The sequence below is a fragment of the Nematolebias whitei genome, chromosome 13, assembly GCF_014905685.2.
Source record: "Nematolebias whitei isolate Nwh7 chromosome 13, NemWhi1, whole genome shotgun sequence".
NCBI lineage: Eukaryota > Metazoa > Chordata > Actinopteri > Cyprinodontiformes > Rivulidae > Nematolebias > Nematolebias whitei.
Genome location: NC_056510.1, coordinates 7,773,521 through 7,798,656, shown reverse-complemented (window position 1 = coordinate 7,798,656; position 25,136 = coordinate 7,773,521). Strand labels below are relative to the sequence as shown.

The window sequence follows — 25,136 nt, the reverse complement described above, 5'->3', positions numbered from 1 at the left end:
CTTCCCACACCCTTGCAATATTCTAAACAATGCTTCTAAACTCTAAATGAGCACAGAATGTCATGATTTCAGCTCCCTGCTTCCTCTGCTCTCAGCCACCTGCAAGCGCTCTTGGCCACGCCCACTTCTCCTCTGTGCGTGGAGAGCAGCTGATCAGCTGCAGGAGGAAGCTTATCCTGCAGTGTGTGCTGCACAAAGGTGCAGCAGGTGCTAAATAATTTAAAATAATTTATTTTAAGTAAAAATTCCATGCGGATCACGCGGCTCATCCATCAATCTGCCAATTGTGAGTCATGTCCAATCTTATTTTGAAAAACCGCGATAGAGCGAGTCCGCAAAAAACAAACCGCGACGTAGCGAGCGTCTACTACAACAAACTGGATTGCGACAGCTTTTTATGAGTCGAGAATATTTCCTTCCAAAGAACTATAGTTGAGCTCAAACGTGCACAATTTGAAATAAACTAAATAATTTCATTAATAAATTACCGCCAACAATCTTTCGTTTTGTTGTAAATGTACGATCCCTGCTGTGCGAATCAAACCTTTCATTTTATGCAACTGAAGAACCCGTTCAGAGACGAGCTTCACGAATGAGCTTCGCCCGTAAAAGCTTCCGAGTCCTGCTCAAAGTGGGAGAAATCAAATTAAATTGTCGTTTCTCTTAAAAGTGACCCAGTGGTCCGGAAACTGCAGTAAATCCTCGACACTTCACTCGAACAGTCTTGCTTGGAGTTGAAGTAACAAAACGCTTATTTCTCACTCTGGACTTTAAATTCTCAGCTTTTGATTTTATCCATCCTCCACGTTTGCTTCGCTTCCTGGAAACAAACCACTTAGTTTTTTCTTTACGCACACGTACTCCTGATTTATTTATTCCCAAACAAAAGGCTGAATTTACAGCTCTGGCTTCAGACGTTTAAAGCCTCTGAGCCTCGTTGTCCCGAAGTCCAGACTTCTAGCCGTGAAAGCTCCTGACGGACGAACGTTTAACAGTCGGATAACGGTTGTGTCCGAGCTGAAAGTCTTCCCCGTCGGTTAAAAGCGAAGAAGAGGACGGGTCTGCGGTTTCGTAACGTCTCTGGAGAAATGTTGGCAGCTGTCCTCGGGTCAGCGAGGGCACAAAACTTCTGCTGCTCGTTTCTGCACAACCTAACGGGAAACTCTGTCAACTCAGCTCATTCAGCAGGACTGAAGCCTTAAACCTAAAAAAAAAAAAAGGTTTAAATAAACACCTGAATGTTGGAATAATTCTATAAAACTGTATTTTTTTGTGTGACCTTGTCTGAAGTATTAGGAGGCGAGGTTCCTCGAACACTGAGACTTTGTGCTGAACGTTGACTGACAATTGGAGTAAGTGGAGGGAGCTGTTGGTGTTTTTACAGCTGTGTGGAGCCTCGTTTATATAACTGCTGCATGTAGACCAGGAGGTCGGTGGTTTGAACTCTTTATACGTAACCACAGAAACCAGTGAGGGCTGCGCTCACTTCCTGTCGGGAAAAAAAAACACCTTTTCCAAACCAAGGTGTTGCATCTGAGGACTATTCTGGTCGTAAAGACCTGGAAAAGGCCGACAAACGCTGAGGGTTCATCGAAACCCCCGGGAGCTTCTGAGTCCACTCAAACGTAGATTTATTCCACATAGAGAAGAGGTTTTAAAGGAGCAGATCGATGATGTGTGACTAACAATGGTTTGTGGCAACAAGTTGCTGTTTAGCCTAAAGAGGCAACGAAAGTAAACGAAGATTAAAGACGAGACACAAAAATCAGGCGAGCTGCCTGTGGGATGTCCCTGGTGCTGCTGAAAGCGATCCTGTGGTCTAACGGTGGAGTTCGTGCTCGACTCTTATCTCTGCAAGGTGCCCGTACCATCAGGTATGAGGTGCTGGTGCTGATATGTCTGCTGCAGTGCATTCTGGGTAAGCATCTCCACTTTAATCTGCACCTGTGCTTCCTTCAGACGAATCTTTCTAAACCCAAGTTGTGCTGCCATATTGTTTGTAGAAAGATCGTGACCTTTGACCTGCTGACGGAGGCCTGTTTAGTTCAAGGTGGAGTTCATTTCTCTGGACACTGCACAGTCTGACCTTTAGGGTGAATCTCCTGGGAAGATTGTCAGCTGTCTGAAATGTTGTCACTTGTGATTAATCTCTCGTATATGGTTTGGGAGTGACCTTTGACCCCTCCCAGACAGATGGGCCGCAGCTCAATAAGTCATTGCTGATGTCTTTCCATCTTGTCGTTGTGTTGACGTGTTGCTGTCACCGAATTTGTTAAATCCCGTGGAAGCAGAAAACAGTTTCCGGTTGTTCAGATGTTCATTCGTTGAAGATATTGAGGTGGATTTGAACTCATTTAAGACTCGATGAGGTCTGCTTGTGTTGTGTTCACACAAATGCACTGCCTGGCCAAACAAAAAGTCGCCACCTGGATTTAACTAAGCAAATGGGTACGAGCCTCCTGTTGGATAATTACTGCATGGGTGGTCATCTTTCAGCTGCAACAAGTTTATTTAACTCCAACTGGTGCAATGAGTTGCTTCTCATTTCTTAAAACAGCTGTGTAGCCTTAAGAAAACCACTAACCAGTGAGACTAACTGGGAAAAAAAGGGCTTCAATTTGTTGGGAGCATAAAGATTGGACTCTGGAGCAATGGAAGAAGGTCATGTGGGCTGATGAGTCCAGATTGACGCTGTTCCAGAATGATGGGTGCATCAGGGTGAGAAGAGAGGCAGGTGAAGTGATGCACCCATCATGCTTAGTGCTATGATCTGGGGTTGCTGCAGTTGGTCAGGTGTAGGTTCAGCAACAGCATGTGCTCAAAGAGTGAGGTCTGCTGACTTCCTGAATATACTGAATGACCAGGTTATTACATCAATGGGTTTGACCAGGTTATTACATAAATGGGTTTTTTCTTCCGTGATGGCACAGGCATATTCCAAGATGACAATGCCAGGATTCATCAGGCTTGAATTGTGAAAGAGTTGTTCTGGGAGCACGAGACATCATTTTCACGCATGGATTGGCCTCCACAGAGCCCAGACCTTAACCCCATTGAGAATCTTTGGGATGGGTTGGAGAAGGCTTTGAGCAGTGGTCATAATCTGCCATCAATGCAAGATCTTGGTGAAAAATTACGGCAACACTGGATGGAAATAGGTCTTGTGACACTGCAGAAGCTTATCGAAACAATGTCACAGCGAATGCATGACGTAATCAAAGCTAAAGGCGGTCCAACGAAATATTAGTGTGTAACCTTTGTTTTTGGTGGCAACATTTTTTTTTTTTGGCGAGGCAGTGTATGTTTTCATTTACCGTACTTACCGCCGTGCACGCCTCGCTGCTGTATAAGTCGCATCAGCCCAAATATGTCTAATCAATCAACCTTTATTTATACAGGTAAATCCCATTGAGCCTCGAGGACTCATTTACAAGAGAGACCTGATTTCAACAAAGAAAGATGACAACAATGGACAACAGCAACAACAATAAGCTTTTAAAAAAACTCATAATACTGTTTTTTTTTTTTTTTTTTTTTGTTTTTTTTTTTTTTTTTTAACAAATAGGATGGCTAAAAGGAAAAAGGTAACAAAACCAAAAAAAAACTGCTAGATTCCGAGACAAATGTATAAAACTAAAAACAGGAACATGTCTGCATTGGTCCCTGCCAGGAGTCCAACAGATTCTTAAAGCCACTTAGAGAGGTCAAGGTCGAGAGCTTCAAATCTTTTTGTAAGATATTCCAGGAAACAGGAGCGGAGTAGGAGAAGGCCCTTTTGCCTAGTTCAGTCCTCACTGAGGGAACACTGCAGGTAATAATGTCCTGAGAGCGCACTCCGTAGCTGCACTCACGCAGAGACATGTAGGAGGAGATGTATGAAGGCAGCAGACCAAGAAGTGATTTAAAGATGAAAATGTACCAGTGAGAGAGTCTGCGTGAAGTTAATGATGTCCAGTTAACCAGTGAATACAGGGTGCAGTGGTGGGTACGATAATCACAGCCAGTTATGAATCTTAGTGCACCATGATAGACAGCATCCAACATCTGCAGGGTTCTTGTAGGAGCGTTCATGTAAATAATATCACCAAAATCAATTGAGGGAAGGAAAGTCACTGATACAAGGCGTTTTCTAGCATTCAGGGTTAGACAGGATTTGTTTCTGAAAAAGAAACCCAGTTTAATTTTCAGTTTCTTTACCAAGTTTTCCACATGGAGCTTAAAAGAAAGATGTGAGTCGACCAAGATACCCAAATATTTATAGGAATCAACAAACTCAATGGGGACACCATTTGAGGATAAAATCGGAGGAAGAACTGCTGGGACCAACTTCCTATTTGAAAAAAGCATCCCTTTGGTTTTTTCGGCATTTAGGACAAGTTTGAGGTGAAACAAATCAGTCTGGATGATGTTAAATGCAGATTTCAGAAGCTGGAAAGCCTTAGCAACTGTTTTAGCTCGACAATAAACAACTGTGTCATCAGCATAGAAATGTATGGATGCATTAGGGATGTTTTTACCTACATTATGTATGTAGATTGTAAAGAGGGTGGGTCCTAAGACTGAGCCTTGTGGTACACCATTGTTAACTGTTAAATAACTGGAGGAAGTACCATTATATTGAACACATTGCCTCCGGTCTGAAAGATAGTTAGAGAACCAACCAATGGTGTGATCTGAGAAACCGATTTCTGAGAGTTTATGACACAAGATGTTATGATCCACAGTGTCAAAAGCTTCAGACAGGTCTAAGAAAAGTGCAGTACAATAATCCTTAGCATCCAGTGCTTCAACAACGTCATTAAGAACCTTCAGTGAAGCAGTGGTTGTGCTGTGTTGTTTCCTGAAACCAGATTGATGTGGAGGTAAGATGTTAAATGAGTCCAGGTAATTTTTGATTTGAGAGTTTATCAGTTTTTCTAGAACCTTGGCTAAAATGCAGAGTTTAGAGATTGGTCGATAGTTGTTCAGTGAGGTGGGGTCTCCTCCCTTCAGCAAAGGAAGAACAAAGGCTGTTTTCCAAGTGTCTGGGATGGAGTTTTGTCTTATGGAGAGATTGAAGATGTGGGTCACAGGGACTGTGATGATATGAGCAGCCAGCCTTAAGAAATAAGGTGGAAGTTCATCTGGACCTGCAGATTTTTTAGGATCAAGATCTTTTAACAGTTTATTGACCTCACTGACTGAGAATGGAGAAAAAGAGAAGGTGTGATTAACTGAGGATTGACTTGTAGGAGGGATTTGATTTGTAGAAGTTTGGTTATTAAGTGAAGTGGCTGATTTTCCATTAGTTACTGTGTCAAATAAAGAATAAATAAATAATAAAGTGGAAAAAGCATAAATACGTCGCTTTGCTGTTTTAAGTCGCATTTATAATGCGTCACCACTGACAACCCGGAAACGTGGGTCGCCCCGGTGAAATGCAGCTGATTTGACCTTTCCTCCAGGAGTTCTGGGGGCGAGACGTTGGCGGCTTGGTACGGCAAGCCAAGTGTCTCATTAATAACCACTTTTAACTATTAAAGAGACACTTGGCTTCCCATATAAGTCGAGGGCCCTCTAGTGGCTGAAAATGGTAGTGTTCAATATTTTCCATGTCACAAAGAATGAAATCGTCGAATCTCAGCCAAAAATCGTTATAAATATGGGGGGAAAACGTAAATAAGTCCCTTCGCTGTATAAGTCGCAGGCATGCTAATTTATGCAAAAAACTGCGACTTAAACAGCGAAAATGACGGTAACTTTGATTTCTCTCCCAGACTTGAACTTTCTCTCATTTTGTCATTTTATGGGAGTTACGCAGGCGCTCTCTTCTCCTGGCTGGAGTTGAATTGTGTTTCCAACAGCCCCAGGAGGCGACAAGTGACTTGATTTTCTTCTTTTCTCTGTCAGGGATCTTTGTTTTGGACGACTGAGCTGTTCCAAATATCTGCTGGGAACCAACAACAAGAAGATGCTCTGCTGCTGGAACCTGCTCAGCTGCTCCTGTACGACCTTTTTACAGCTTCACCGAGAGTTCAGGCCGATGCAATAATCCACTCATGTTCCCATTTACACGTTATAATCATAAGATCTGTCGTTACAGACACGTGTGTTAAAACATTCACAAAAACAAAGATAAACAAGTTGACTGATTTTAAAGGCAGAAAATGCTGAAAGTAAAGGTCACAGAAGAGTTACTCTTAGGTCTTGTGACCTGAAAATGCTCTTTTAAAACTGTTAAAACTACCATCTAATCAGTGTTTTGTTAAATTCTCTGTGAAAGCTGGAAGTTTGTATTTTTAAACTCATCGTGCCCGCGTATAAGCTGAGAAATGTGACACTGTAAATTCCACTCAAAGATGTGGTTTAGTCTTTAAAACGATCTGATTTCTGTAAAAGTCCTCAGCGGTCCTCGTTACAGAGATGCTGTAGGTCGTACGGGGTCGTTGCCATAAAGGCAATAGTCCAGCTTCTGCTTGATGTGGTCCTTCACCCCCACCCCAAAAAAAGACAGTATTTAATTTAGGAAGTGGTATTCAGGATTTGTAGCCCTTCTTGCTCCAAAACACGATGATTTTAAAAGTTATTTTTCTGCGTTGTAGTGGAGTGGAGCACCTCCATGGACGTCAGCTTGCTGCTGGCCGACCCGCTCTCCAAGAACATGGCTGCGTTCTGCTTCCAGAACGGTTCCACCGACTGTGAGTTTGGACTCCATGATGGTTTATGATCTCCTTTAGTTTGTTTAAACCTTAGTAACTCGGTCATTTATAGTTGTTTTGACTAAATTCATTAAAATAACCGTTTTCTTCTGTTTATTGTTAATTGAATTTGTGAAGCTAAAGTGAAAAGTGGCAGATAAAGAGTTAATAATTTACGTCCTCCTGTTTGTGGCGTTGCTGCTGTTTCCAGTGTTTGTGTTCGACCCCAGCGAGCCGCTGCCGCTGTTTTCCCATAAGGCCGTGTGCTCGGGGAGGGTGACGCACGCCGTGTTCGCGCCGAGGGAGGCGATGCTGGAGAGCTGCGAGGAGAGCAGCCAGTGGCTGAACCGCTCGCAGCTCTACTTCCTCACACAGTCCATGGTAAACAACGCTCACAGAGGTGCATTCTGGGAAATAGGACCCCACTAATTACCCCAGAGGTCTCCGGCAGCACGAGTAAAAACACTTACAGTCCTGTTGGGACACTTTGGATCCTGATTTGTTTGTTTGGCTTTCTGTTAGAGGAGTCTCAACACTTTTAGTCTTTCATTTTTTTTTATTGAAACAAAGATTCGGTCGTGTTTTCATCACCGAACGTGGAGGACGAGTCTGTTGATTATGTTAAATTAAAAACGATCAGTATAAATAAGAACTTTTATAACTATACAAAGAGTAAAATAGTTGTACAAGCTAAAAAATGTTTGATTCTTATTCGTTTTCAGACAGAAAAGCTACATTTTCCATAAAATACAACCTGTGGGGTTTGGAAGACGATAAATTTGACAGTAAATTATGTCAATTTAGGATTTATTTCTTTTTGAAAATGTGTTTTAAATACTTTTATTTTCACTGGAAAACCTAAAAGTCAATTAAACAGTAAATAAATAAGTTGCAGCGCCAACATGCTAATTGTGCTAACGATTACGATCTCTTCCATCAAACTCTGGTAAATTTAATAAAAGTTTTATTATTTTTCTTTAAGATTTGTTGACGCTCAAAAGTACGTGTTGAGGATGACTCTCAGCTACTACCACACCAGATATTAGTTTATTATTTGTAAAACCTGACAATTGGAGCTGTTTTTGTGTCAACTACTGTAGATTAGCTGTGGCGGCCATCTTAGATTATATATCATCTAGATTATAGACAAACATCCACAGATGTTTTTGTTCAAATCTGTTCTTATTTTCACGAGATATTTTGCTAACAGACTGAAAAATAAACAGGGAAAACGTGATTGCCCGCCACTAACAAGCTACACTGAATGCATCTATTTGCAAGTTTCTATGTTTTAATTCATTTTCTAATTATGATCTAACATTATTTTAAAAGTTAATTTAATGCATTTTGTGTTTCAGCTGCGATTTTATTTTGTTTATTTAAACGTTACTAACCACGAAGGAATTGCATAAATAAAAATCGAACATCTCTACGGAGTGCAGCTTTATTTTGTAAACTTCAGATAAAATATTAAATAATTTAGCGTGAGCAACGTGTTTTCTAAGACCGCGGCGTCCAAACGTTTTCATACGTGAGCCAAAACCTCCAAGATGAAAAGAGTCATGAGCCACAAAAATGTGAATTAAAATAAATAAAATATAATAATAATATAAAGCATACACATTTTTAGTGATTTTTTTTTTTTACGGAAACAATATTTTGGATAAAGGACAAAATGTTCAAATTTTGGTGGTGAAGGTGTCTAAATTATTGTAGATCCAAAACATTAAAAGCCTAAAAACATTAATATTTTATTTATTTATTTGACTTTATTGATTTATTGCCAAAGGATTGTATTTAATTTAATATTGCTCATTTTGAGATTTTTTTTTTTTTACTTGTTTTTGCTGTTAAACCTAAAAATTATATGAAAAAAGTTATTAAATTTGTAAAAGGTCTACATCGTTTAAGCCTTCAGGCCAAAATTATTACATCCTTAAACTGCAAATGTGGGCCGCATAAAATCTCTCCGAGGCCCACAAATGGCCCCCGGGCCACACTTTGGACACCCCTGTTCTAATTCAACTAGAGTGACATCACACATGAAACAAGAATTAGATCGAGCGTTAAATGTTTTTTATTGAGCTTCAAGTGTTTTGTGCCGTAGTGACAGTGAACGCAGCATCAGTGGAAGCTGCCGTTTGTCTCTTCTGTATGATTTTGTTTACAGCTCGTTTGTTTACAGCTCGTTTGTTTACAGTTTTTACTCCTCCTCCTGCAGGACCTGCTGACGTTCAGCACCAGAGCAGAAGAAGAAAAGCTGATGGCTTCGAGCAAACAGGTGAGCTTCGTCAAAACGTTGAACGCTCCAGATCGGATCCAGAACGGATCGCGTCCAGCGCGTGCATTTATTTATTCTTTTGTCCGATTGTCAGCAGCGAAGGAGAAAAAGTTAAAACCGATCAAACCAGAGGACTGTTCCCTGTTGGAGAACGATTTCCTAAACAGGAAGTGGGTTTATTAAAAAAAAAACGAATTGACCCTAACTTTAGAAACAAGTGGACCCCGTCTCATCATTTTTACGTTTGTTGCTCAAGTTAAAACAAATAACCTCTTATTTTTATCTCCTCCCTTCGTTTAATTCTAAATCGTGCTGCGTTCACTGCCCTTCAGACGTTCTGTTAATTACAAACTCGTCAAAGATTAGACTATGCACTGGAGAAAGAAACGAGTTAACCCGCTCTGCTAGTCGTTGGTCCACTTTTAAAACTTCACTGGAATTTTGTTTTTTAGATTTTGCCTCAAACTAGGCGATTGGAATTCTGATTTTCTTGAACGCATCGTGTATTTTTGAAGGCGACAGAAATGTGAAAAAGTCACGATTGTTTTTAAAGTTAAACTCGTTGAAGTTGGTCTTTAAAAAAAACTGACAGAGATTTGAATGAAACTCGGATAGCCGACGTCGGCGAACACAAAAACGGTTTCCGGTCTGAGCAACAACGGCGTGGTAGTAGCTGAGAGTCGTACTCGGAGCTGTCGATCTTTTATTTTCACTTTTCATGACGGATTCTGTTTTTCCTCTCAGCTCGTCGTCGATGACTCCATCGCCGTGACGCCGTTCTACCTGCTGCTGGGGAAACATCAGCGTCCCGATGAGGCGGCGAGCGGCCCGTCAGCTGACGTAGCTCCTCCTCTTCCTCACAGCTCTGCGACCGTTAAAGAGGTGGGTTCTGCTCCTCAGCCGCGACCCGTTTCTGTTCTGCAGAACTCTTTAACGGACCTCCTCTGTCTTCCAGCTCCTGCAGACCCCGGCCCACGTCCTCCCCTCCACCTCCTTCCTGTGCTCCATGTTTGTCAAATCGCTGCTCGTCTCCGTCTCAGGAGCCAGGTAGGTCGAACAGAACTGTGCGAAAGTCCTGATCCAGCCCCTTCTCTAAACGTTTTCCCTCCGAGCAGCCAGACGTTTTAAAGTGTTGTTTGAGCAGCAGGTCTCCAGACCTACTGAAGGTTCTTCTCTGGACTTCAGCTGCTTTTTTCACCCAGTTTCAGTCCTCTTAAAGATTTGAAATTACACTTTAGGCTGTTCAGCTAAATTTATCAGGGGGCCACAGTTACTGAAAGCCAAGCGCTCAGGGGCCAGACATCCTGCAGTTATTGTCATTAAGTAAGTTTGTTTTATGGTTTAAAGTTTAGTTTTGTTTAAAAATGAACCCGTTGGAGGGCCGAACTGAGCTCACCCATGGGCCTGATTTGGCCCCCGGGCCTCCAGTTGAATAGCCCTGCTTTAGCATATATTCAAATTTCTGCCTCTTCACCCAGATTAACCCTGAAATCGGCTCCTGGCCAGATTTGTCTTCCTCCTGAACAATGGCTCTGAATCTTATTTTAATGTTTTCTACAGAGGATTTCTTGATGACATTTAAAAGAGAAAAACCTTGAACCAGATTTGGATTTCAGGATTCCCCAGCTCGTACCGAAACAGCTTTGTTAGCGCGCAGGGAAAGTAGCTAAAATGTAAGTTTTATCTGCTCCAAGTCGTCATTGATTGTTAATTCTGCTCAGAAAAAAAGCTTCAAAGCGTTCTTTAGGATTATATTTTGCACAGATGAGGTGTTAAATCATCATATTCTGACAAAATAACAGCAAAGCTTCTAACCTGTATCTGAACACGCATCTGGACCAAACTAGCTGGTTCCATTTCTTTACCTAAATGTTGAAAAACTGACGGAAAATAAAGATTTTAGCTCCAGACAACAATCAGCTAAAACCTGAGGAACAGCTAAAAGAAGAATTTTTGTAAAGTTGTTGGGCGTCGGCAGACGATGGTCGTCATGTCTTAGATGCTTGAGTTCGCTCAGGGTGGAAACAGTCAGCGTGACTCGACAAAACGCTGCAGGGACCGGAGCTTCCTGTGACACAGCAGTTTGCCGACGGGGACGTGCTGAGTCATGTTAACCTGCTTTGTTCTGTCTCTGGGGTTCAGGGAGGAAAACAAACGCCTGGAGGAGGAAACGGCGAGCGAGAAAGAAGAAGAAGACGGCGACTCAGAAGAGGAAATGGAGACCGGGATCACGAGACCTGAGCAGAGGTCACGGGGGGCGCAGGAGGAGGGCTCGGCCCCCGCCCTAACGAAAGCTGAGGTCAGAGAACTGAGGAGGATCAGGAGAATGGACCACAGCTGGCTCACGGGCCTCCTGGACCCCTGACACACGTCTGCTGCTGAGGCCCAAACTGGACCTGGACTCACGTTACAACAGAACATTCTGAGTTCTGATCGGACTCACCGTCTTCACGGCGCCGGTCCTGACCCATTCCTGTCGCTCTGACAGATTCATTTTTGCATTTATTGGAAAATAAACCAATTTTCTTTTCTCCGGAATGTTTATTTTATTTTAAAGTCCTGCTTCAGAATCTGAGCTTGTTTAAACCGGGCTCAGAAACCAGAAGAGCAGCTGTATTAGATACTTCTTTAGCTACTATCCAGCTACTTTGAACTATCAGCTATATTTAGATACTTCTTTAGCTACTATCCAGCTACTTTGAACTCTCAGCTATATTTAGATACTTCTTTAGCTACTATCCAGCTACTTTGAACTCTCAGCTATATTTAGATACTTCTTTAGCTACTATCCAGCTGATTTTAATGCTCAGCTACATTTAAATACTTCTTTAGCTACTATCCAACTGATTTGAACTCTCAGCTATATTTAAATACTTATTTAGCTACTATCCAGCTGATTTTAATGTTCAGCTATATTTAAATACTACTTGAGCTACTATCTAGCTGATTTTAACACAGCTATAGTTAAATACTTCTTTAGCTACTATCCAGCAGATTAAACTCAGCTATATTTAGATACTTCTTTAAGCTACTGTCCAGCTGATTTTAACTCAGCTATATTTAGATCCTTCTTTAGCTACTATCCAGCTACTTTGAACTCTCAGCTATATTTAGATACTTCTTTAGCTACTATCCAGCTGATTTTAATGCTCAGCTACATTTAAATACTTATTTAGCTACTATCCAGCTGATTTTAATGTTCAGCTATATTTAGATACTTCTTTAGCTACTATCCAGCTGATTTTAACACAGCTATATTTAGATACTTTAGCTACTATCCAAAACTGATTTTAATGCTCAGCTATATTTAGATACTTCTTTAGCTACTATCCAGCTGATTTTAACTCAGCTGTATGGCTGGTGTCGTCTCAGACCTGGTACCATCTCAGTCCTGGTAACAGAAAAATTCTTCTGTGAAGTTGGATCGGTTCCAGCGGACCTGAAGTTCTGGTTCTTGAGGTCACGTTTGGTTCCCAGGCTCGGGTAGAACCTCAGCTCTTTCATTTCCCTTCTGGGTCAGGTGGTCTGGAGCCTCCGGTGCTTTCGCTGCAGCTCTGTGTTCTGTAACGGGTCGAACCGGGTCGCACAAGACGTGCTTGTCACCGTGTTTCTGCTGCTTTTATTGAGCCAAGGCTCGTAAAGCTGCTCCAGTGACAAAAATAAAACCGTTGCTGCATAAAACACAAACTTGGATTATAATCTGTACGGAACAAATTTCTACATTTATTGTCACAATAAAAGCTCAAAAATCTTCAGCTTCATGCAGCTAAAAACTTTAACACTTTTAATTATTTTTTTTCCTAAAAGCTGCAGCTTGATTAAAACCAGGAACCATAATCTCCTGTCTGAAGTTCGTTTAAGATTATTTTTTTTTTTTTCAACTTTTGTGCTTATTATTTAAAAAACGTGCACGTTTAGAAGACCATATCTCCTGGAAACTCTTATCTCCCACTTCTGACTGCAGACGTTGGACTTTCACCGCCATCAGCAGTTTTTTTTACTTCGGCATGAACTCTAAGCATGAGGAAGGACCCGAGTCATCTGATCTTCATACATGTTGTCAAATGCAGAACAGAGAGTTTGTGCCTTTTGTTTCTGCAAGTGAAGCTTCAGGCGTCGTGTCGGTGCGATGGTCTGAGCGCCGCGGTGCCTGAAACACTTTAACCTCCTGTTGAGTGAAACTGAAGCCAGCAGATGCTGATCGAGCATCAGTGGAACCACCTCTAGAGAAGCTGGATTTGCTGCTCTGGAGCTTCCAGCTTTCCACAACGCCAAGGTGGAAAGAAATCAGCAATGACCCTAAAAAAACGCATCTGTTGCTGCCCACGAACGTGGATAAGGTTAAAGTAAATTTTGCCTAAATCAATACTTTTTCTAAAGTCATTGCTAATGTCTTTCCACCTTGGTTTTGCATTAAAAATCAGCCAAAGAAGCAGCTGTTATATCATCCTTAAATCTGGGAAGCGTTAAAAGTCATTTCGACACAAAAATTACTTTTCTAAGGTCATTGCTGATGTCTTTCCACCCTGGCTTTCATTAAAAGTCAACTGTAAAAACTATGCCAAAGCAGAAGTACATGAGCAATGACAGCAACAACTGTTGCTGCCCATCCGTCTGGAACAGACTGGTCATTTCACCCAAAGGGTGACTCTTAAGGTCATTGCAGATTTCTTCCGCCTTAGCCTTGTGTTAAAATATATCAATATGTAAAAACATCAAGGCAGAAAGACAACAGCAATGACCTTAGAGAAGAGACTTGCTGCCCATCAATTTGGGAAAGGTTTTAGGTCATTTCCCCTAAAGATGCTTGGCTTTGTCTTAAAACACACCTGTCAAAACAACACCAAGGCAGAAAGACATCAGCAATAACCTCAGAGAAGCAGCTGATAACACCCATCGAAAGGACAGACATGGTTAAAGAGTCCGCATGTCCATAAACGTTCTCTAACAACTTCTGATCCGCTCAAGATTTAATGACAAACACCTCTGCTTCGTCACCAGATGGAGCGTCACATACACTTCCTATCCCCCCAGCTCCAAGGTCAAGGCCATAAATGAAGGTCAAAGCTTACTCAAGGTCTTAGCTTGTTAGGGTCATTGCTATAAATTGCTGTATCCGGTAGTCCCTCGCTACTTCGCGGTTCGTTTTTCGCGGATTCTCTATATTGCAGTTTTTCAAAATGAGACTGGTCAGGACACAATTGGCTGGTTGATGGATGAGTCATGAAATAAATTATTTTAAATGATTCTGCACCGTGTGTGCAGCCCACAAGTGCAGGGAGAAGCTCCCTCCTGCAGCTGATCAGCTGATCTTCTCTGCCGTGCGCACACATTTTTCCTGCTGCAGCTTTAACCCTTTGCTGTCCAGGTGCACCGGTCGATTTTTGTCTTCCAGCTTAAAATTCAAAGTATGTCACATCATAAAAATCACCATGATCACAAAATATAAAAGTGTTAAAAGTTTTTTTTTTTTTAATTACTTTAGAACTTCTATGTTCAGTCGTTTCGGTGTAACTGATCAAGAAGTACATTTCTGCTCCGTACCGCAGAGCTGAAGCTGTGTGACATCCCTTTGATGTCCTGCTGCACTTCTCTACAATTTAAATTTAAATACTGTAACATTTTAAATAAACAATCCATGCTGCATGGGTTGTTCATTATTAACGTTAGAGTATTTAAATTTAAATTGTTTATTTAAAGGAGGGAGATTGGGGATAACAGGTGATGAGTGATTACAGCTTGGCACACGTCATGACAAAGTTTACTGAACTTGAACTACTGTATCCCTACTTCACGGTTTTCACTTATCGCGGGTGGGCGTGGTCCCTAACACCAGCGATAAATGAGGGACTACGGGTTACTAACAATGTAACTATTTATGGACATGTTCAAGGTCAAAGGTCATGACTGGGCAATTAAAAAACAGACAAACAATTTGTACCCAATCAAGAACCAGTTCTCATTTATGATCTTTTTCTATTGACGGACATTTAAGGTAGTTTAATTGTGGAAATACTAAAAAAAGAAAAATGACCTGCAACACTTGACGTGCTTCAAGTTGAACAAACGGTCCGGGTCTCGGCTTTAAGTCCAACTCTTTGAATTCCTTAAACAAGGGGGGGTTGAGCTGCTGTGGTATGTGACCTTACACAGCAGCTCAAAACTCTACATACACACCAGGAACAGACGACTCGTTGCCAATTCCTCTTTTTGTCTTTTTTTATTTCAGAAACGTCAAACGTTACAAAGCAGTACGACGTCCTCGTTCCCACCGGAGTGATTTCAGCGTGATTACAAGCTCCTGCTTATAAAACTACAATACTGTATATTTATACACGAGTGATTAAAGCAGATGTATTCAGATTCATGCACAAATTAACAAAATCCCAAACACGACAAATACAAAACCACTTAAAAAAGACAAATATAACAGTACACTCATATATTTAAGTTTTCCAATCCTGCATTAAAGTAAGGATATATTTACTACGTTAAAATGAGTTTATAAGAGCGCGTGATGTTCCTGAATCGTTTGGACGTGAAAATTAAATTCCTCGTGCGGTCGGAACACGTTTCGACCACGAGGAACGTCTTAATTAGGACTTTGTGCGCGTTAAACAGCAGGTCGTCAATAAGGCGTTAAAAAGAAAGTGGATTTATAAAATTAGACATTTCAGACGAGAAGGAAAATTAAACTGGGCAAGAAAAGATTTACTTGATCTGGTTTAAATATCGTTCACCTCTTACTCGTTTCTAATATTTCAACTTGAACGTCTACAGGAAAATACAGAATGCAAAAAAAAAAAAAAGCCACAAATTTTTGTGAGGTACAAACAGCACAGTGCAAAAGTCCTGATCCATTCCTTGTCTCTTTGCTTTGCTTCAAGAAGCTAAAATCTTTCAAAGCATTTTTCTTGTTTGTCAAGCCTTTAACTCTTGACTTACAAATCAATACGGTTTCAAAAGTCTCCAGACGAATCAACAAAAATTAGTTTTACACGATTAAATTTGTAAAACAGGCACAGATCAGCTCGTCTTTTTTTCCTCCAAGATGAGATTTTCAGATGGTCTTCATCAGCTGAGAACTTTTTTTATTTTTTTAACGTCTCCTGCTTCTTTTCTTGTTCGGCTTTTTGCTCAGATTTTTATTTACCTGTCCGCCATGCCACCAGGGCAGTACAAGAGCTGGACGGAAACTGGGAGAAAGAGCAGAAGACAGTCGGAAAGTGGGACCCTGTGGATGGAGACCACTTTAGAGCCAGGAACATCTGGCTGCTGGGAAGAAGAAAACGGAAGCAACGAGTGGTTTCAGCACTCTGTTTTAACTCTAGACCCAAAAGAATCCACATGGTTTGACTTGAACAACATTTTTCTTGTTTCTGGACGGGTTGCTGACTCAGATTTCTGGCTGATTTTCTTGTGAGGAAGCGGGTTGTCCAGAATAAACTGTCCTCGCCCACCTGATGAATATGTGCCTCTGTTTGAAACCACAATCCTCTCACCGGACGGCACGTGACCGAGGGGAGGATGTGTGGCTCGGGTTGGCGGCGGGGAATAAATGTGCAAAGACTATCGAACTGGTGCCCGATTACACATTAGCTGTGTGTAATGACCGATCGCCTAAAGTGCCTGAGTAACGACAATCACGAGAGAAAGGAAAGATCACGCTAGAGAACTCAAAAATCAAAAAAAAAAAGAAAACACTTTGGTCACGTTGGACCAGAATAAATGGGTTGGGTTCTGCTCGAACATCCAGGCATGCCACGTACAGAGAACTGGTTTCCCTCTCTTCCCTGCGGCGCAGATGGACTTTGGTCGCTGTGGTCGACAGAGGCTCCCGTTTGTTTCATATGGCACAAAAAGACACAATACTGACGAGAAACTCACAAAAACCACCGCCTGAGAATAAATAGTTAAAAGTGTAACCCTTATCGCCGTTAAAGAGACTAGTTATGCGTTTGGTTAAATACAACGAGCCGCTCGTCAAACGTTTATGTACAGACGAAGGAGACGCAGCACCGGTCAACGCGTCGAGAGGCGAGTCTCAGACGGAGCGCCGCCGTCTTCGACTCGAACCTCGGCGTCTTGATTCCCTGACGGACTTCTTTGTTTGACCTGTTCGTTAGCTGAAGAGTCCCGCGGGAACCAGCTCGACCAGGGCTAACGGGAGAAGACATTACAGCGTCGGAGCCCCCCCCCCCTGATTTCCACGACGAAGCCGCCAAGAGGTTATCGATGAGACTACGAGTGTTAACGAGCAGAGCCCCGCCTTTTTTTAAAGTTGCACTACGAGTTAGTTCCCTGTGACTACAAGCGGACTACTCTCCCTATGCTAATGCTGGAAGTGTGCTAGCACTGGCTAGCACCAGGATTCTACGAGCTGTTGTGTTAGTTGGGTGAATAAGATGCAGGGCCGGGCCGGGCCAGGCTCGTACCCGGAACAGAACAGTCTCTTTAATGGGGTTAGACGGTGGTCGGAAGTGAGGGGCTGTCGTCCGTCTCCACCTTCTGCTCCAGCGAGCAACAGAGGAACAGGCGGCTGCCCAGACTCTTGAAGGCAAACCGGAAGTACATCATGTGACCCATGGCCACGAAGGAGACGGAGATGATGACCAGCAGGCCGAAGGCCTCCGGGTTGGGGGCCAGGATCACCATGATGAAGTGCAGCAGGTCCAAGAGGTAGTTCATGGAGTTCTGGACGCCGTTGATCACGCCTCGCTCGGACTCTACCACGTTCTCCTGGATGAGCTGGGTCACGGTGAGGTCGAAGGACCACAGACCTGCAGGGAGACACGGATCAGCACACATGGGGAGGATTTTACAGCCGACAGTCGGTACAGAGAGAATCAGGCAACATTATTGGACTCAAAGGTCTCAAATACTGCTGTGACTGACATCCGGGGCAGATCCAGACCGTCTTCAGGGACATTTCAAATGAAAGTCCAACCTGTGAATCTCACTGACTTGTGTTTAGGACATAAGTTTTCTGTTTTAGGAGAAGTCACAAGAATAAAACTCTTATTTCCTTTGGGACATTAAATTTCAGGTTAACTATTGATTGTTGGACTCTGGAGTCTCTGCTTGGATCCAAGCAGCCACACACTCCTGCAACTTCAGCTGCTTCCTGAACATTTTCACCTGAGTCAGTCAGGCACAAAAAGCCCTGAAACTCAAGACGAACCAGTTTTTGTTCTGACACAAAGTCAGCATCTCACCGAGCTGTGACCGTCAGTGACATTTGGTGTTCGAGAGGGGGTCTCAGAAACGTTTGCGAGGGTTCTCAGTTTCCTGACGTAAGTCGCAGAGGCTCGCTGTCCTGTTGCTGAAAACTAGTTCTCTTACAAAATAGTTTCTGCTGCTTGGATCCAGGGTCTTGGGTTTTCAGTCATGACTACGGGTGACGCTGTAGCAGACAAGATCAGTAAGTTAAGTGTATTTAACCAGACTGGAGCAGAGACCCATTTCAAACCTGGAGGGAGCTTTCCACCCAGTTTACAAAGATCTAAACATTATTTTTTTGTTCATGTTTATGAACTTTCAGTAAATTTTGGACGGATTGATGCAAACATCAATCAGTGTGCGTCTTCAAGCAGCCAGTGAACCAGGCTGGAGAAGATTAGAAGCAAGTCTGATTCTTGGGGACTAAAATATGGAACTGCGGGTTGAACCAAAGTTAAAGTTTGAGAAAAATATTGTTTTTACCTCGGAGTGAATTTTACTCACCAATTCTCGCAGCAATGACGCCGGCAAACAGCAGACTGACGGACATGTAGGACTGCAGGGGGGGCAGCTCCTGGGCCGGTGGAGTCGTCGTCGTGACGTTCAACCCGATGAGGATGTGGTCCGCCTCAGGCAGGGTCTGCTCCCCCATAAGATGGGTGTAAAGGTCCTGGAAGGGCGAGACGCTGAGGTCGAAGGGGCTTCCGGGAGCGAAGACGGAGGAGACGCACAGCATAAGGCATGAGAGCTGGATCATGCCGGCGATGAAACCCGTACGGATCAGGCCGCACTTCTTGCGGACCCAGGTGAAGGCGACGGTGCCGCAGATGCCCGAGACAGCGGAGGCCCCCATCAGCAGGCTGAGGACGGAGCCGTTGAGGCCCTGCGTGTAGGCGTAGCCGGTGGTGATGCAGTCGAAGCCAAGCACGGTCATGTAGAGGAAGGCCAGGGACATGCCGGCGAAGAAGATGTCCTGGTTGTAGTAGGACACCCAGCCGGACTTAAAGGTGTGCAGGTGCTCGGACACCTGGTAGCAGCAGCCGCGCTCCTTGGACGAGTTGAGGGCGTTCACCGTCGCCACTTCATTCATGAGAGGCTGAGACGACTCCTCGGGACTCTGACCGTTCTCCATATCTGTTCAACCAAAGAATGGATCGACTGATCAAAGCGTTCACGCAGAATAAATAGAAACATTTCAAAATATATGACGTAAATAAAAATTAAGAAAATTTGCTTTATTACTGCATCATCATCCATTTACTGCCATTTTGCTACTATAGCTTTTAGCTAGCCTTTTAGCTTTGAGCTAGTGTTTTGTAACTTTTGGCTCTTAGCTAACATAGCTGTTCTTTTAGCTAGTATTCGGGGTCTTCACCAACTCAGTTTCAGGGTTCAGAGTTGTCTGGGTTCAGGAGGTTCTGGTACCTTTCTGGGGGCTCAGCTGTTTTAGCTCTTGCTGCTCCTTCTGTCCAGCTTTCACAGCCAGAGCCGGCGTCTTCTGGTAGACCTTCCACAGCAGAGCGTACTCCACGCACATGGAGCACAGGTTCCAGCCGGAGATGAAGCCGCAGCCGATGAAATGAGAGCCGAAGGCCATTATCTGGCCCACCAACATGGGCGCCAGGATGTTGGTCAACTGGTCGATGATCCGAACCGTGGCGTTCATGTCTGTTTGAGGTGGAAGAAAATGCAGGTCGGTTCATTTCTTTCCCGAGTGTCAACGGGTTCAATGGGAGTACTGTAAATCTTTTAAACGGCTTATAACAATCAGGAGGAAACTGAGGGGTATAAACAGTGGAAAACGAGACTGAGTCAGCAGCAGAGGTTCAAAGTCCGCCCCACTGAAGATGTCTGATAACACGTCACCGTGTGAAACCAGCTGGAAGGAAACCCTCACCTGCCAGGCTGCTGCTGTCCTGACCCGCCACCACCACCACCCAGTCCCTCTGGATGGTGATGGAGGTTGCCGTGCTCGCCAGGTTGGCGATGTTGGCGATGGTGATGACCAGAATGTAGCAGACTGTCTGTAAAATAAAACATCTTTATTACTTTGCGGTAAAGACCCTCCTACAGGACTAAAGGGAGTCCTACAAGAATAAAGAGAGTCCTTCTGGAATAAACTGTGACCTACTGGTCACGTGTCAAACAAAAACTTTGTAAAAGTTCCAAATGACTATATCTAGTTTTACAAGTAAATTTTACCTAAACTCAGTGTAAAATAAAAAGGTATCCTGATGCTGCTCAATAATCCAGATAGAAAAGTCTAACAAAGTTAAGTCAGGTCCTCTGGACAGATTATTATTATTTTTTTAAGTGTTGAAAAGTTTCGTCTTTAATCCAAAATACTTTAGCCCCTTCTCATAGTGGATCAACCAGTTTGCTGGTGACAGCCAAAACTAGCATGATAAAGGAGGAACATCAGCCTAACAATTGGTCATTAGCACCCTGATGGTCGCTTGCTATTCACAGAGGGCTGAGTGATACTAGCAATGACAGCATTGTAAGAAGGTGACAATGAGACACGGAGGCTCCGCCCCCGTTTAATGATGGACGGTTTCTTTTCACAAAGATGGCCTCCTTTACTCCTCTCTCAAACCATCGTTCCTCTCTGTCCAGGATGTGAACATCTTCATCCCTGAAAGAGTGACCGCTGGCCTGGAGATGAGTGTAGACTGCAGAGTCCTGGCCTGATGATATTGATCTTCTGTGCTGGTCCATCCTTTTGGCCAGTGGCTGTTTAGTTTCCCCGATGTAAGACTGATCACCCTCCTGACACTGAACAGCATACACATTACTCTGTTTGTGCCGGGGAACTGGATCTTTGGGATGAACCAGTCTTTGTCGTAATGTATTTTGGGGTTTGAAAGCTACTGGGACGTCCTGTTTAGAAAATAAACATCTCAGTTTCTCTGAAACTCCTGCAACATACAGAATGACCACTGGTCTGGGTTCCTCCTTTTCACTGATGGCTGACTGGAGTCCTGTTTGGGTTTCTTCTCTGCTTTCAGGAAGGCCCAGTTAGGATATCCACATCTCCAGGCTAGCGGTCACTCTTTCAGGGATGAAGATGTTCACATCCTTGATAGAGAGGAACAATGGTTTGAGAGAAGAGGCCATCTTTGTGAAGAGAACCCGTCCATCATTAAACGGGGGTGGAGGCCTCCGTGTTCAACTGTCCCCCTCTTACAATGCTGTGATTGCTCGTACCACTTGCCCCCCTGTGAATAGCAAGCGGCCATCAGAGCACTAACGATCAGTCGTTAGGCTGATGGTCCTCCTTGATCATGTGAGCAGCTGGTTCTGTCTGTCAACAACAAACTGGTTGATCCACGATGAGAAGGTGCTGTTTAGAAGACTGAGTTCAGTGCAGCTCCTCAGACTGAAGAAGTCTTTTGGATAAAAGATGAAACGTTTTGGATTTGAAACAATTTTATATTTTTTTAATCCGTCCAAAGGACCTGACTTAACTTTGAGTAAAACAAAAAAGGCACAGCAGCAGAAATACAAACTAAATTAAATGTTAAACACTGTTTAGCTAGCCGAGTGCTACTGTACTACGCAGGCGGTGCTTATAAACGCACCTGTTGACGTTTATTATACACAGATGGTGTTTTAGAAACGTGAATTGTGGCCCTTTTGGCTTTCCATACATCCACCTTTCACCCTTTACTGCTGCCGTAGATCAATGAGAATTTCTAAATCTTTCCACAGAGCTAATCTGAAACAAACGGCTCCTCAAGCTCCTGTTACATCTGAACCAACTATTCTTGCTTTGCCTTCATGTGGAGTGCTTTAGAAAGGATCTGCTACACATTGTGTCCCCTGTGGCATATCATATTGTGACGGTTCTGCACCACTAAATTCACCACTGTACACCCCGGCAGAAATCACAAACGTTGTGACAAAAACAGATATTCCTCTTTATTCCACACTGGTGCTCATCACGAGCACAAACTGTAGATTATTTTGTAAATAAAGACACAAAACATTGAGTGTGCAGCTAAAAATAGTCCTTAAATATGACTCTTTCTTTAAGTTGTGCAAAAACAGAACGATTGTCAACTCTTTTTTTTTCTTTTAAGAACATTTAACACTTTGCTGAAACACAAAAATGTAAATGTAAAATGAATTTGCCACAAAAAGTTTTTATTTTTTATTTTTTCTGGAGCAGTCTGAAATGAGCACACGGCTCCTGAACAGCTGCTTTCTGACATTTAAAAAAACAAAAACAAATATTGGCAACAAAAGAAGCGTTTTAATGACCGGACTCAAAGGTCAAGTTCTGTAGTTCTGTTGCCAAAACTAAAAACTAAAAGAATCAATACTTTCTTCTGGAAAACACGTCTCTGTGAATAATTACCATTCGGAGCGACAGCTGCAGGACCTCTAATAAAGTATTTTTGTGCCAGCAGCAGTAAATGAAACGTAAAACAAACTGTTCTGCGCTTGTGAAACGTGTTTGCAGAGCTGCGCTGCTCGGTCCAGAGAGACTCCAACAGAACTTTTGTTGTTTCGTCACGTGACCGGCCTGAATAACCTGCTGACTAAACAGCTCGGAGAAGCAGACGCTTCATCTCCTGTTTCATGGAGATTTCGCCACAAACACCAGCTGGGACTCTTTCCCCCACAAACAGATGAGTTTTATCTCCACTCAGACCCGTCCTACCTGACAGGTCCAAAACCTTACGAGTAAACGGACCGAAAATGGTTTTTTTTTTGGGATTGCCCTATGAGAATAAAACCTGAACTATTATGTGCAATTATAAGTGTACCGTTCTATAAATTCTCAGATGAGTTAATTAAGAAACACAGTTTGTGGATTTAATCGGCAGTCAAAGGTCTTCTGGTCTTTTGGAGGGAAAATACAATCACTTGGAGCAGAAGTCGTAAATCGCATTGATGTGGGTGCTTATATCAGCGGAGTTTCAACCCCGAGGTCAGAGTGCTGTGCAACAAAAACTGATATGAACGTTTTCGCATTGAAGAGGGGGGATCTTACCAGAATCCATCCGTTGTAGAGCTCCGAGAGCTGCTCTTTGAAGTGGAAAACCAGCATGAGGAGGACCCCGCAAACGATGACACAGCTGTTCTGGACCAGCAGCGAAGTCTGGGCCACTGAGGAGACAATGGGCGAAAACCTGATCAGAGACATCTCCTTCTTGGAAACGCATAAAGGCTGTGACGCTGCTTTACCTTTGAGTCTGGGGTTCCTGTCCACCCAGTTGCCGATGTTGGCTCCCAACAGGAGCACGGACCCGGCCACCACCAGCCCGTACACGGCGGTGAGGAGCAGGCTGTTCCCGTACAGCTCCACCAGGAAGACGGCCACGGCGAAGTTCCACATCCGGTCCCCCTGGAGAAATGTAAACCTGGTTACTGACAGGTCAAAGCATCCAGCTCGTGGCTGCGTAAATAAAATAATTTATTATTCTGTCATTTAGACCCAAACCTTTAACTCACAAAGTTACAGAGCCCAACTACGACTGTTAATAAAGCCCAATGCCAGTTATATTATTTTTGTTTTATTTCTTTGTAACAGTTTGTCAATCATTTAACCCACATTTTAGGTAGTTTAAACTGACGAAACAGGTAATTTATAACTGAAATATGACTCATAATGACAGAAATATAACATTAATTTCATTCAACCTTTATTTATACAGGTTAGTCTCACTGAGTCTCATTTAAGTCACGAGGACTAGATTACAATGTTGCATTATATCGAGTCTTAAACCGGAAACACACTTAAATGCAGGTAAATCTTACAGATGATGTCATAATAATGTAATGATAAGAATTTACTCACCCATGTTGACAGTGCATGTCCCATGTATATCAGAAATTTGGCTGAAGTAAAGAAATTCTGGACGGATTCTGCAAAGAAAATATTAGTTACAATAAATCATTTAGTAAATAGCAATAACCATTGTTGTGCTTTAAAGTGATAACTCACCGCAGCATGTCTTCTTAGGTGCAGTATTTTCCATTTTAAGGATGTTTGGGGGGAAAAACAGGAGTTGATTTTTTTGTTTTGTTTTTAAGAGGTCAGACCCTCTGCATTCAAGCGTTGGCAGAAAATATTAAAAAATAAAGGAAAGATTCGGTGTTTCTCCTCTTTTCTCCCTTCCAAACTTAGCTAACACTGTAGCTGAAGTTGGAAAGAAATGGTCTTATGGTCTAAATGACCGTTCGGTCACATAAGACACTAAAACTAAATAATAGAGGCTGCAGCCTGAGCCGTGTTACCGTGAACGTTTCTCCCCTATCTGCTGCTGCTCTGTTTACGTCCCTCCCCTTTTATATCCGCGGTCACGTGACCGGCTGTTGTTCACTCCCACCGCACGCGCTCACTCAAACAGTGGGCGGGAGAAAAAAGGCCAGCTTTATTAGCACAAAAGCTAACAGAACAATAGCTAAAACTATTTTTATTTACTGCACGTGATTTATGCGTTTTCATTGTTCTTTTTTTTTGCTGTTTGATTTTTTTTCATGAATATATATATATATATAAATGAATATGTATATATATTTATAGCTATATTTATTCAAATATAGCTATAAATTGCTTTAAATTCCAGCTCATATAATTTACACCCTTGTTACTAAAGCACATTTCTGAAATGTGAATAAAGACATAAAATTCCAGTACATTTTGTCAGGAAAATATCACTGATGCATATTTGATCTTTTGGGGAAACATTTTTAGTTACTTAGAATAATAATTGTTAATACAGTAATAGTTACAAACTACAGTCTTCTAGTCTCTTGGTAACCTTCTGACATCTTTGTTTTTTAAGAGTTGAGTTTGTTTTAACGAACAAACCCTGGTTTGTGTGCTGCCAATGATATCCTTCAAGAAAGAGTGTGATAATTTTGTATGAGGGTAATTTCACATTGTTGAATAACTATGTACTTTGTAGTGAGTCAAACATCATCACAGTTTGAAGGTTCCCAACCCT

At 42.6% G+C, this 25,136-nt stretch overlaps 2 protein-coding genes across 2 annotated transcripts in view; one reads left to right on the top strand and one right to left on the bottom strand.

Annotated features, from left to right (window-relative positions):
• wdr75 (WD repeat domain 75) overlaps nucleotides 1-11,489 on the top strand; it is a 23,293-nt gene extending 11,804 nt beyond the window's left edge. The window contains exons 15-21 of the mRNA XM_037686271.1: nucleotides 5,890-5,984; nucleotides 6,582-6,677; nucleotides 6,889-7,058; nucleotides 8,899-8,958; nucleotides 9,703-9,840; nucleotides 9,914-10,005; nucleotides 11,101-11,489. Coding sequence (XP_037542199.1) covers nucleotides 5,890-5,984; nucleotides 6,582-6,677; nucleotides 6,889-7,058; nucleotides 8,899-8,958; nucleotides 9,703-9,840; nucleotides 9,914-10,005; nucleotides 11,101-11,323 — 874 coding nt within the window. The 3' untranslated portion in view covers nucleotides 11,324-11,489. The remainder of the gene's footprint in view (nucleotides 1-5,889; nucleotides 5,985-6,581; nucleotides 6,678-6,888; nucleotides 7,059-8,898; nucleotides 8,959-9,702; nucleotides 9,841-9,913; nucleotides 10,006-11,100) is intronic.
• Nucleotides 11,490-15,159: 3,670 nt separating this feature from the next.
• Nucleotides 15,160-24,444, bottom strand: slc40a1 (solute carrier family 40 member 1). The gene is made up of 8 exons (XM_037686837.1): nucleotides 24,131-24,444; nucleotides 23,984-24,051; nucleotides 23,371-23,530; nucleotides 23,177-23,292; nucleotides 20,075-20,201; nucleotides 19,603-19,845; nucleotides 18,682-19,311; nucleotides 15,160-17,738 (listed from the first exon to the last, which is right to left on the bottom strand). Exons 1-8 carry the CDS (start codon nucleotides 24,162-24,164, stop codon nucleotides 17,422-17,424), a joined length of 1,695 nt encoding a protein of 564 aa, XP_037542765.1. The 5' UTR covers nucleotides 24,165-24,444; the 3' UTR covers nucleotides 15,160-17,421.
• Nucleotides 24,445-25,136: the final 692 nt, after the last annotated feature.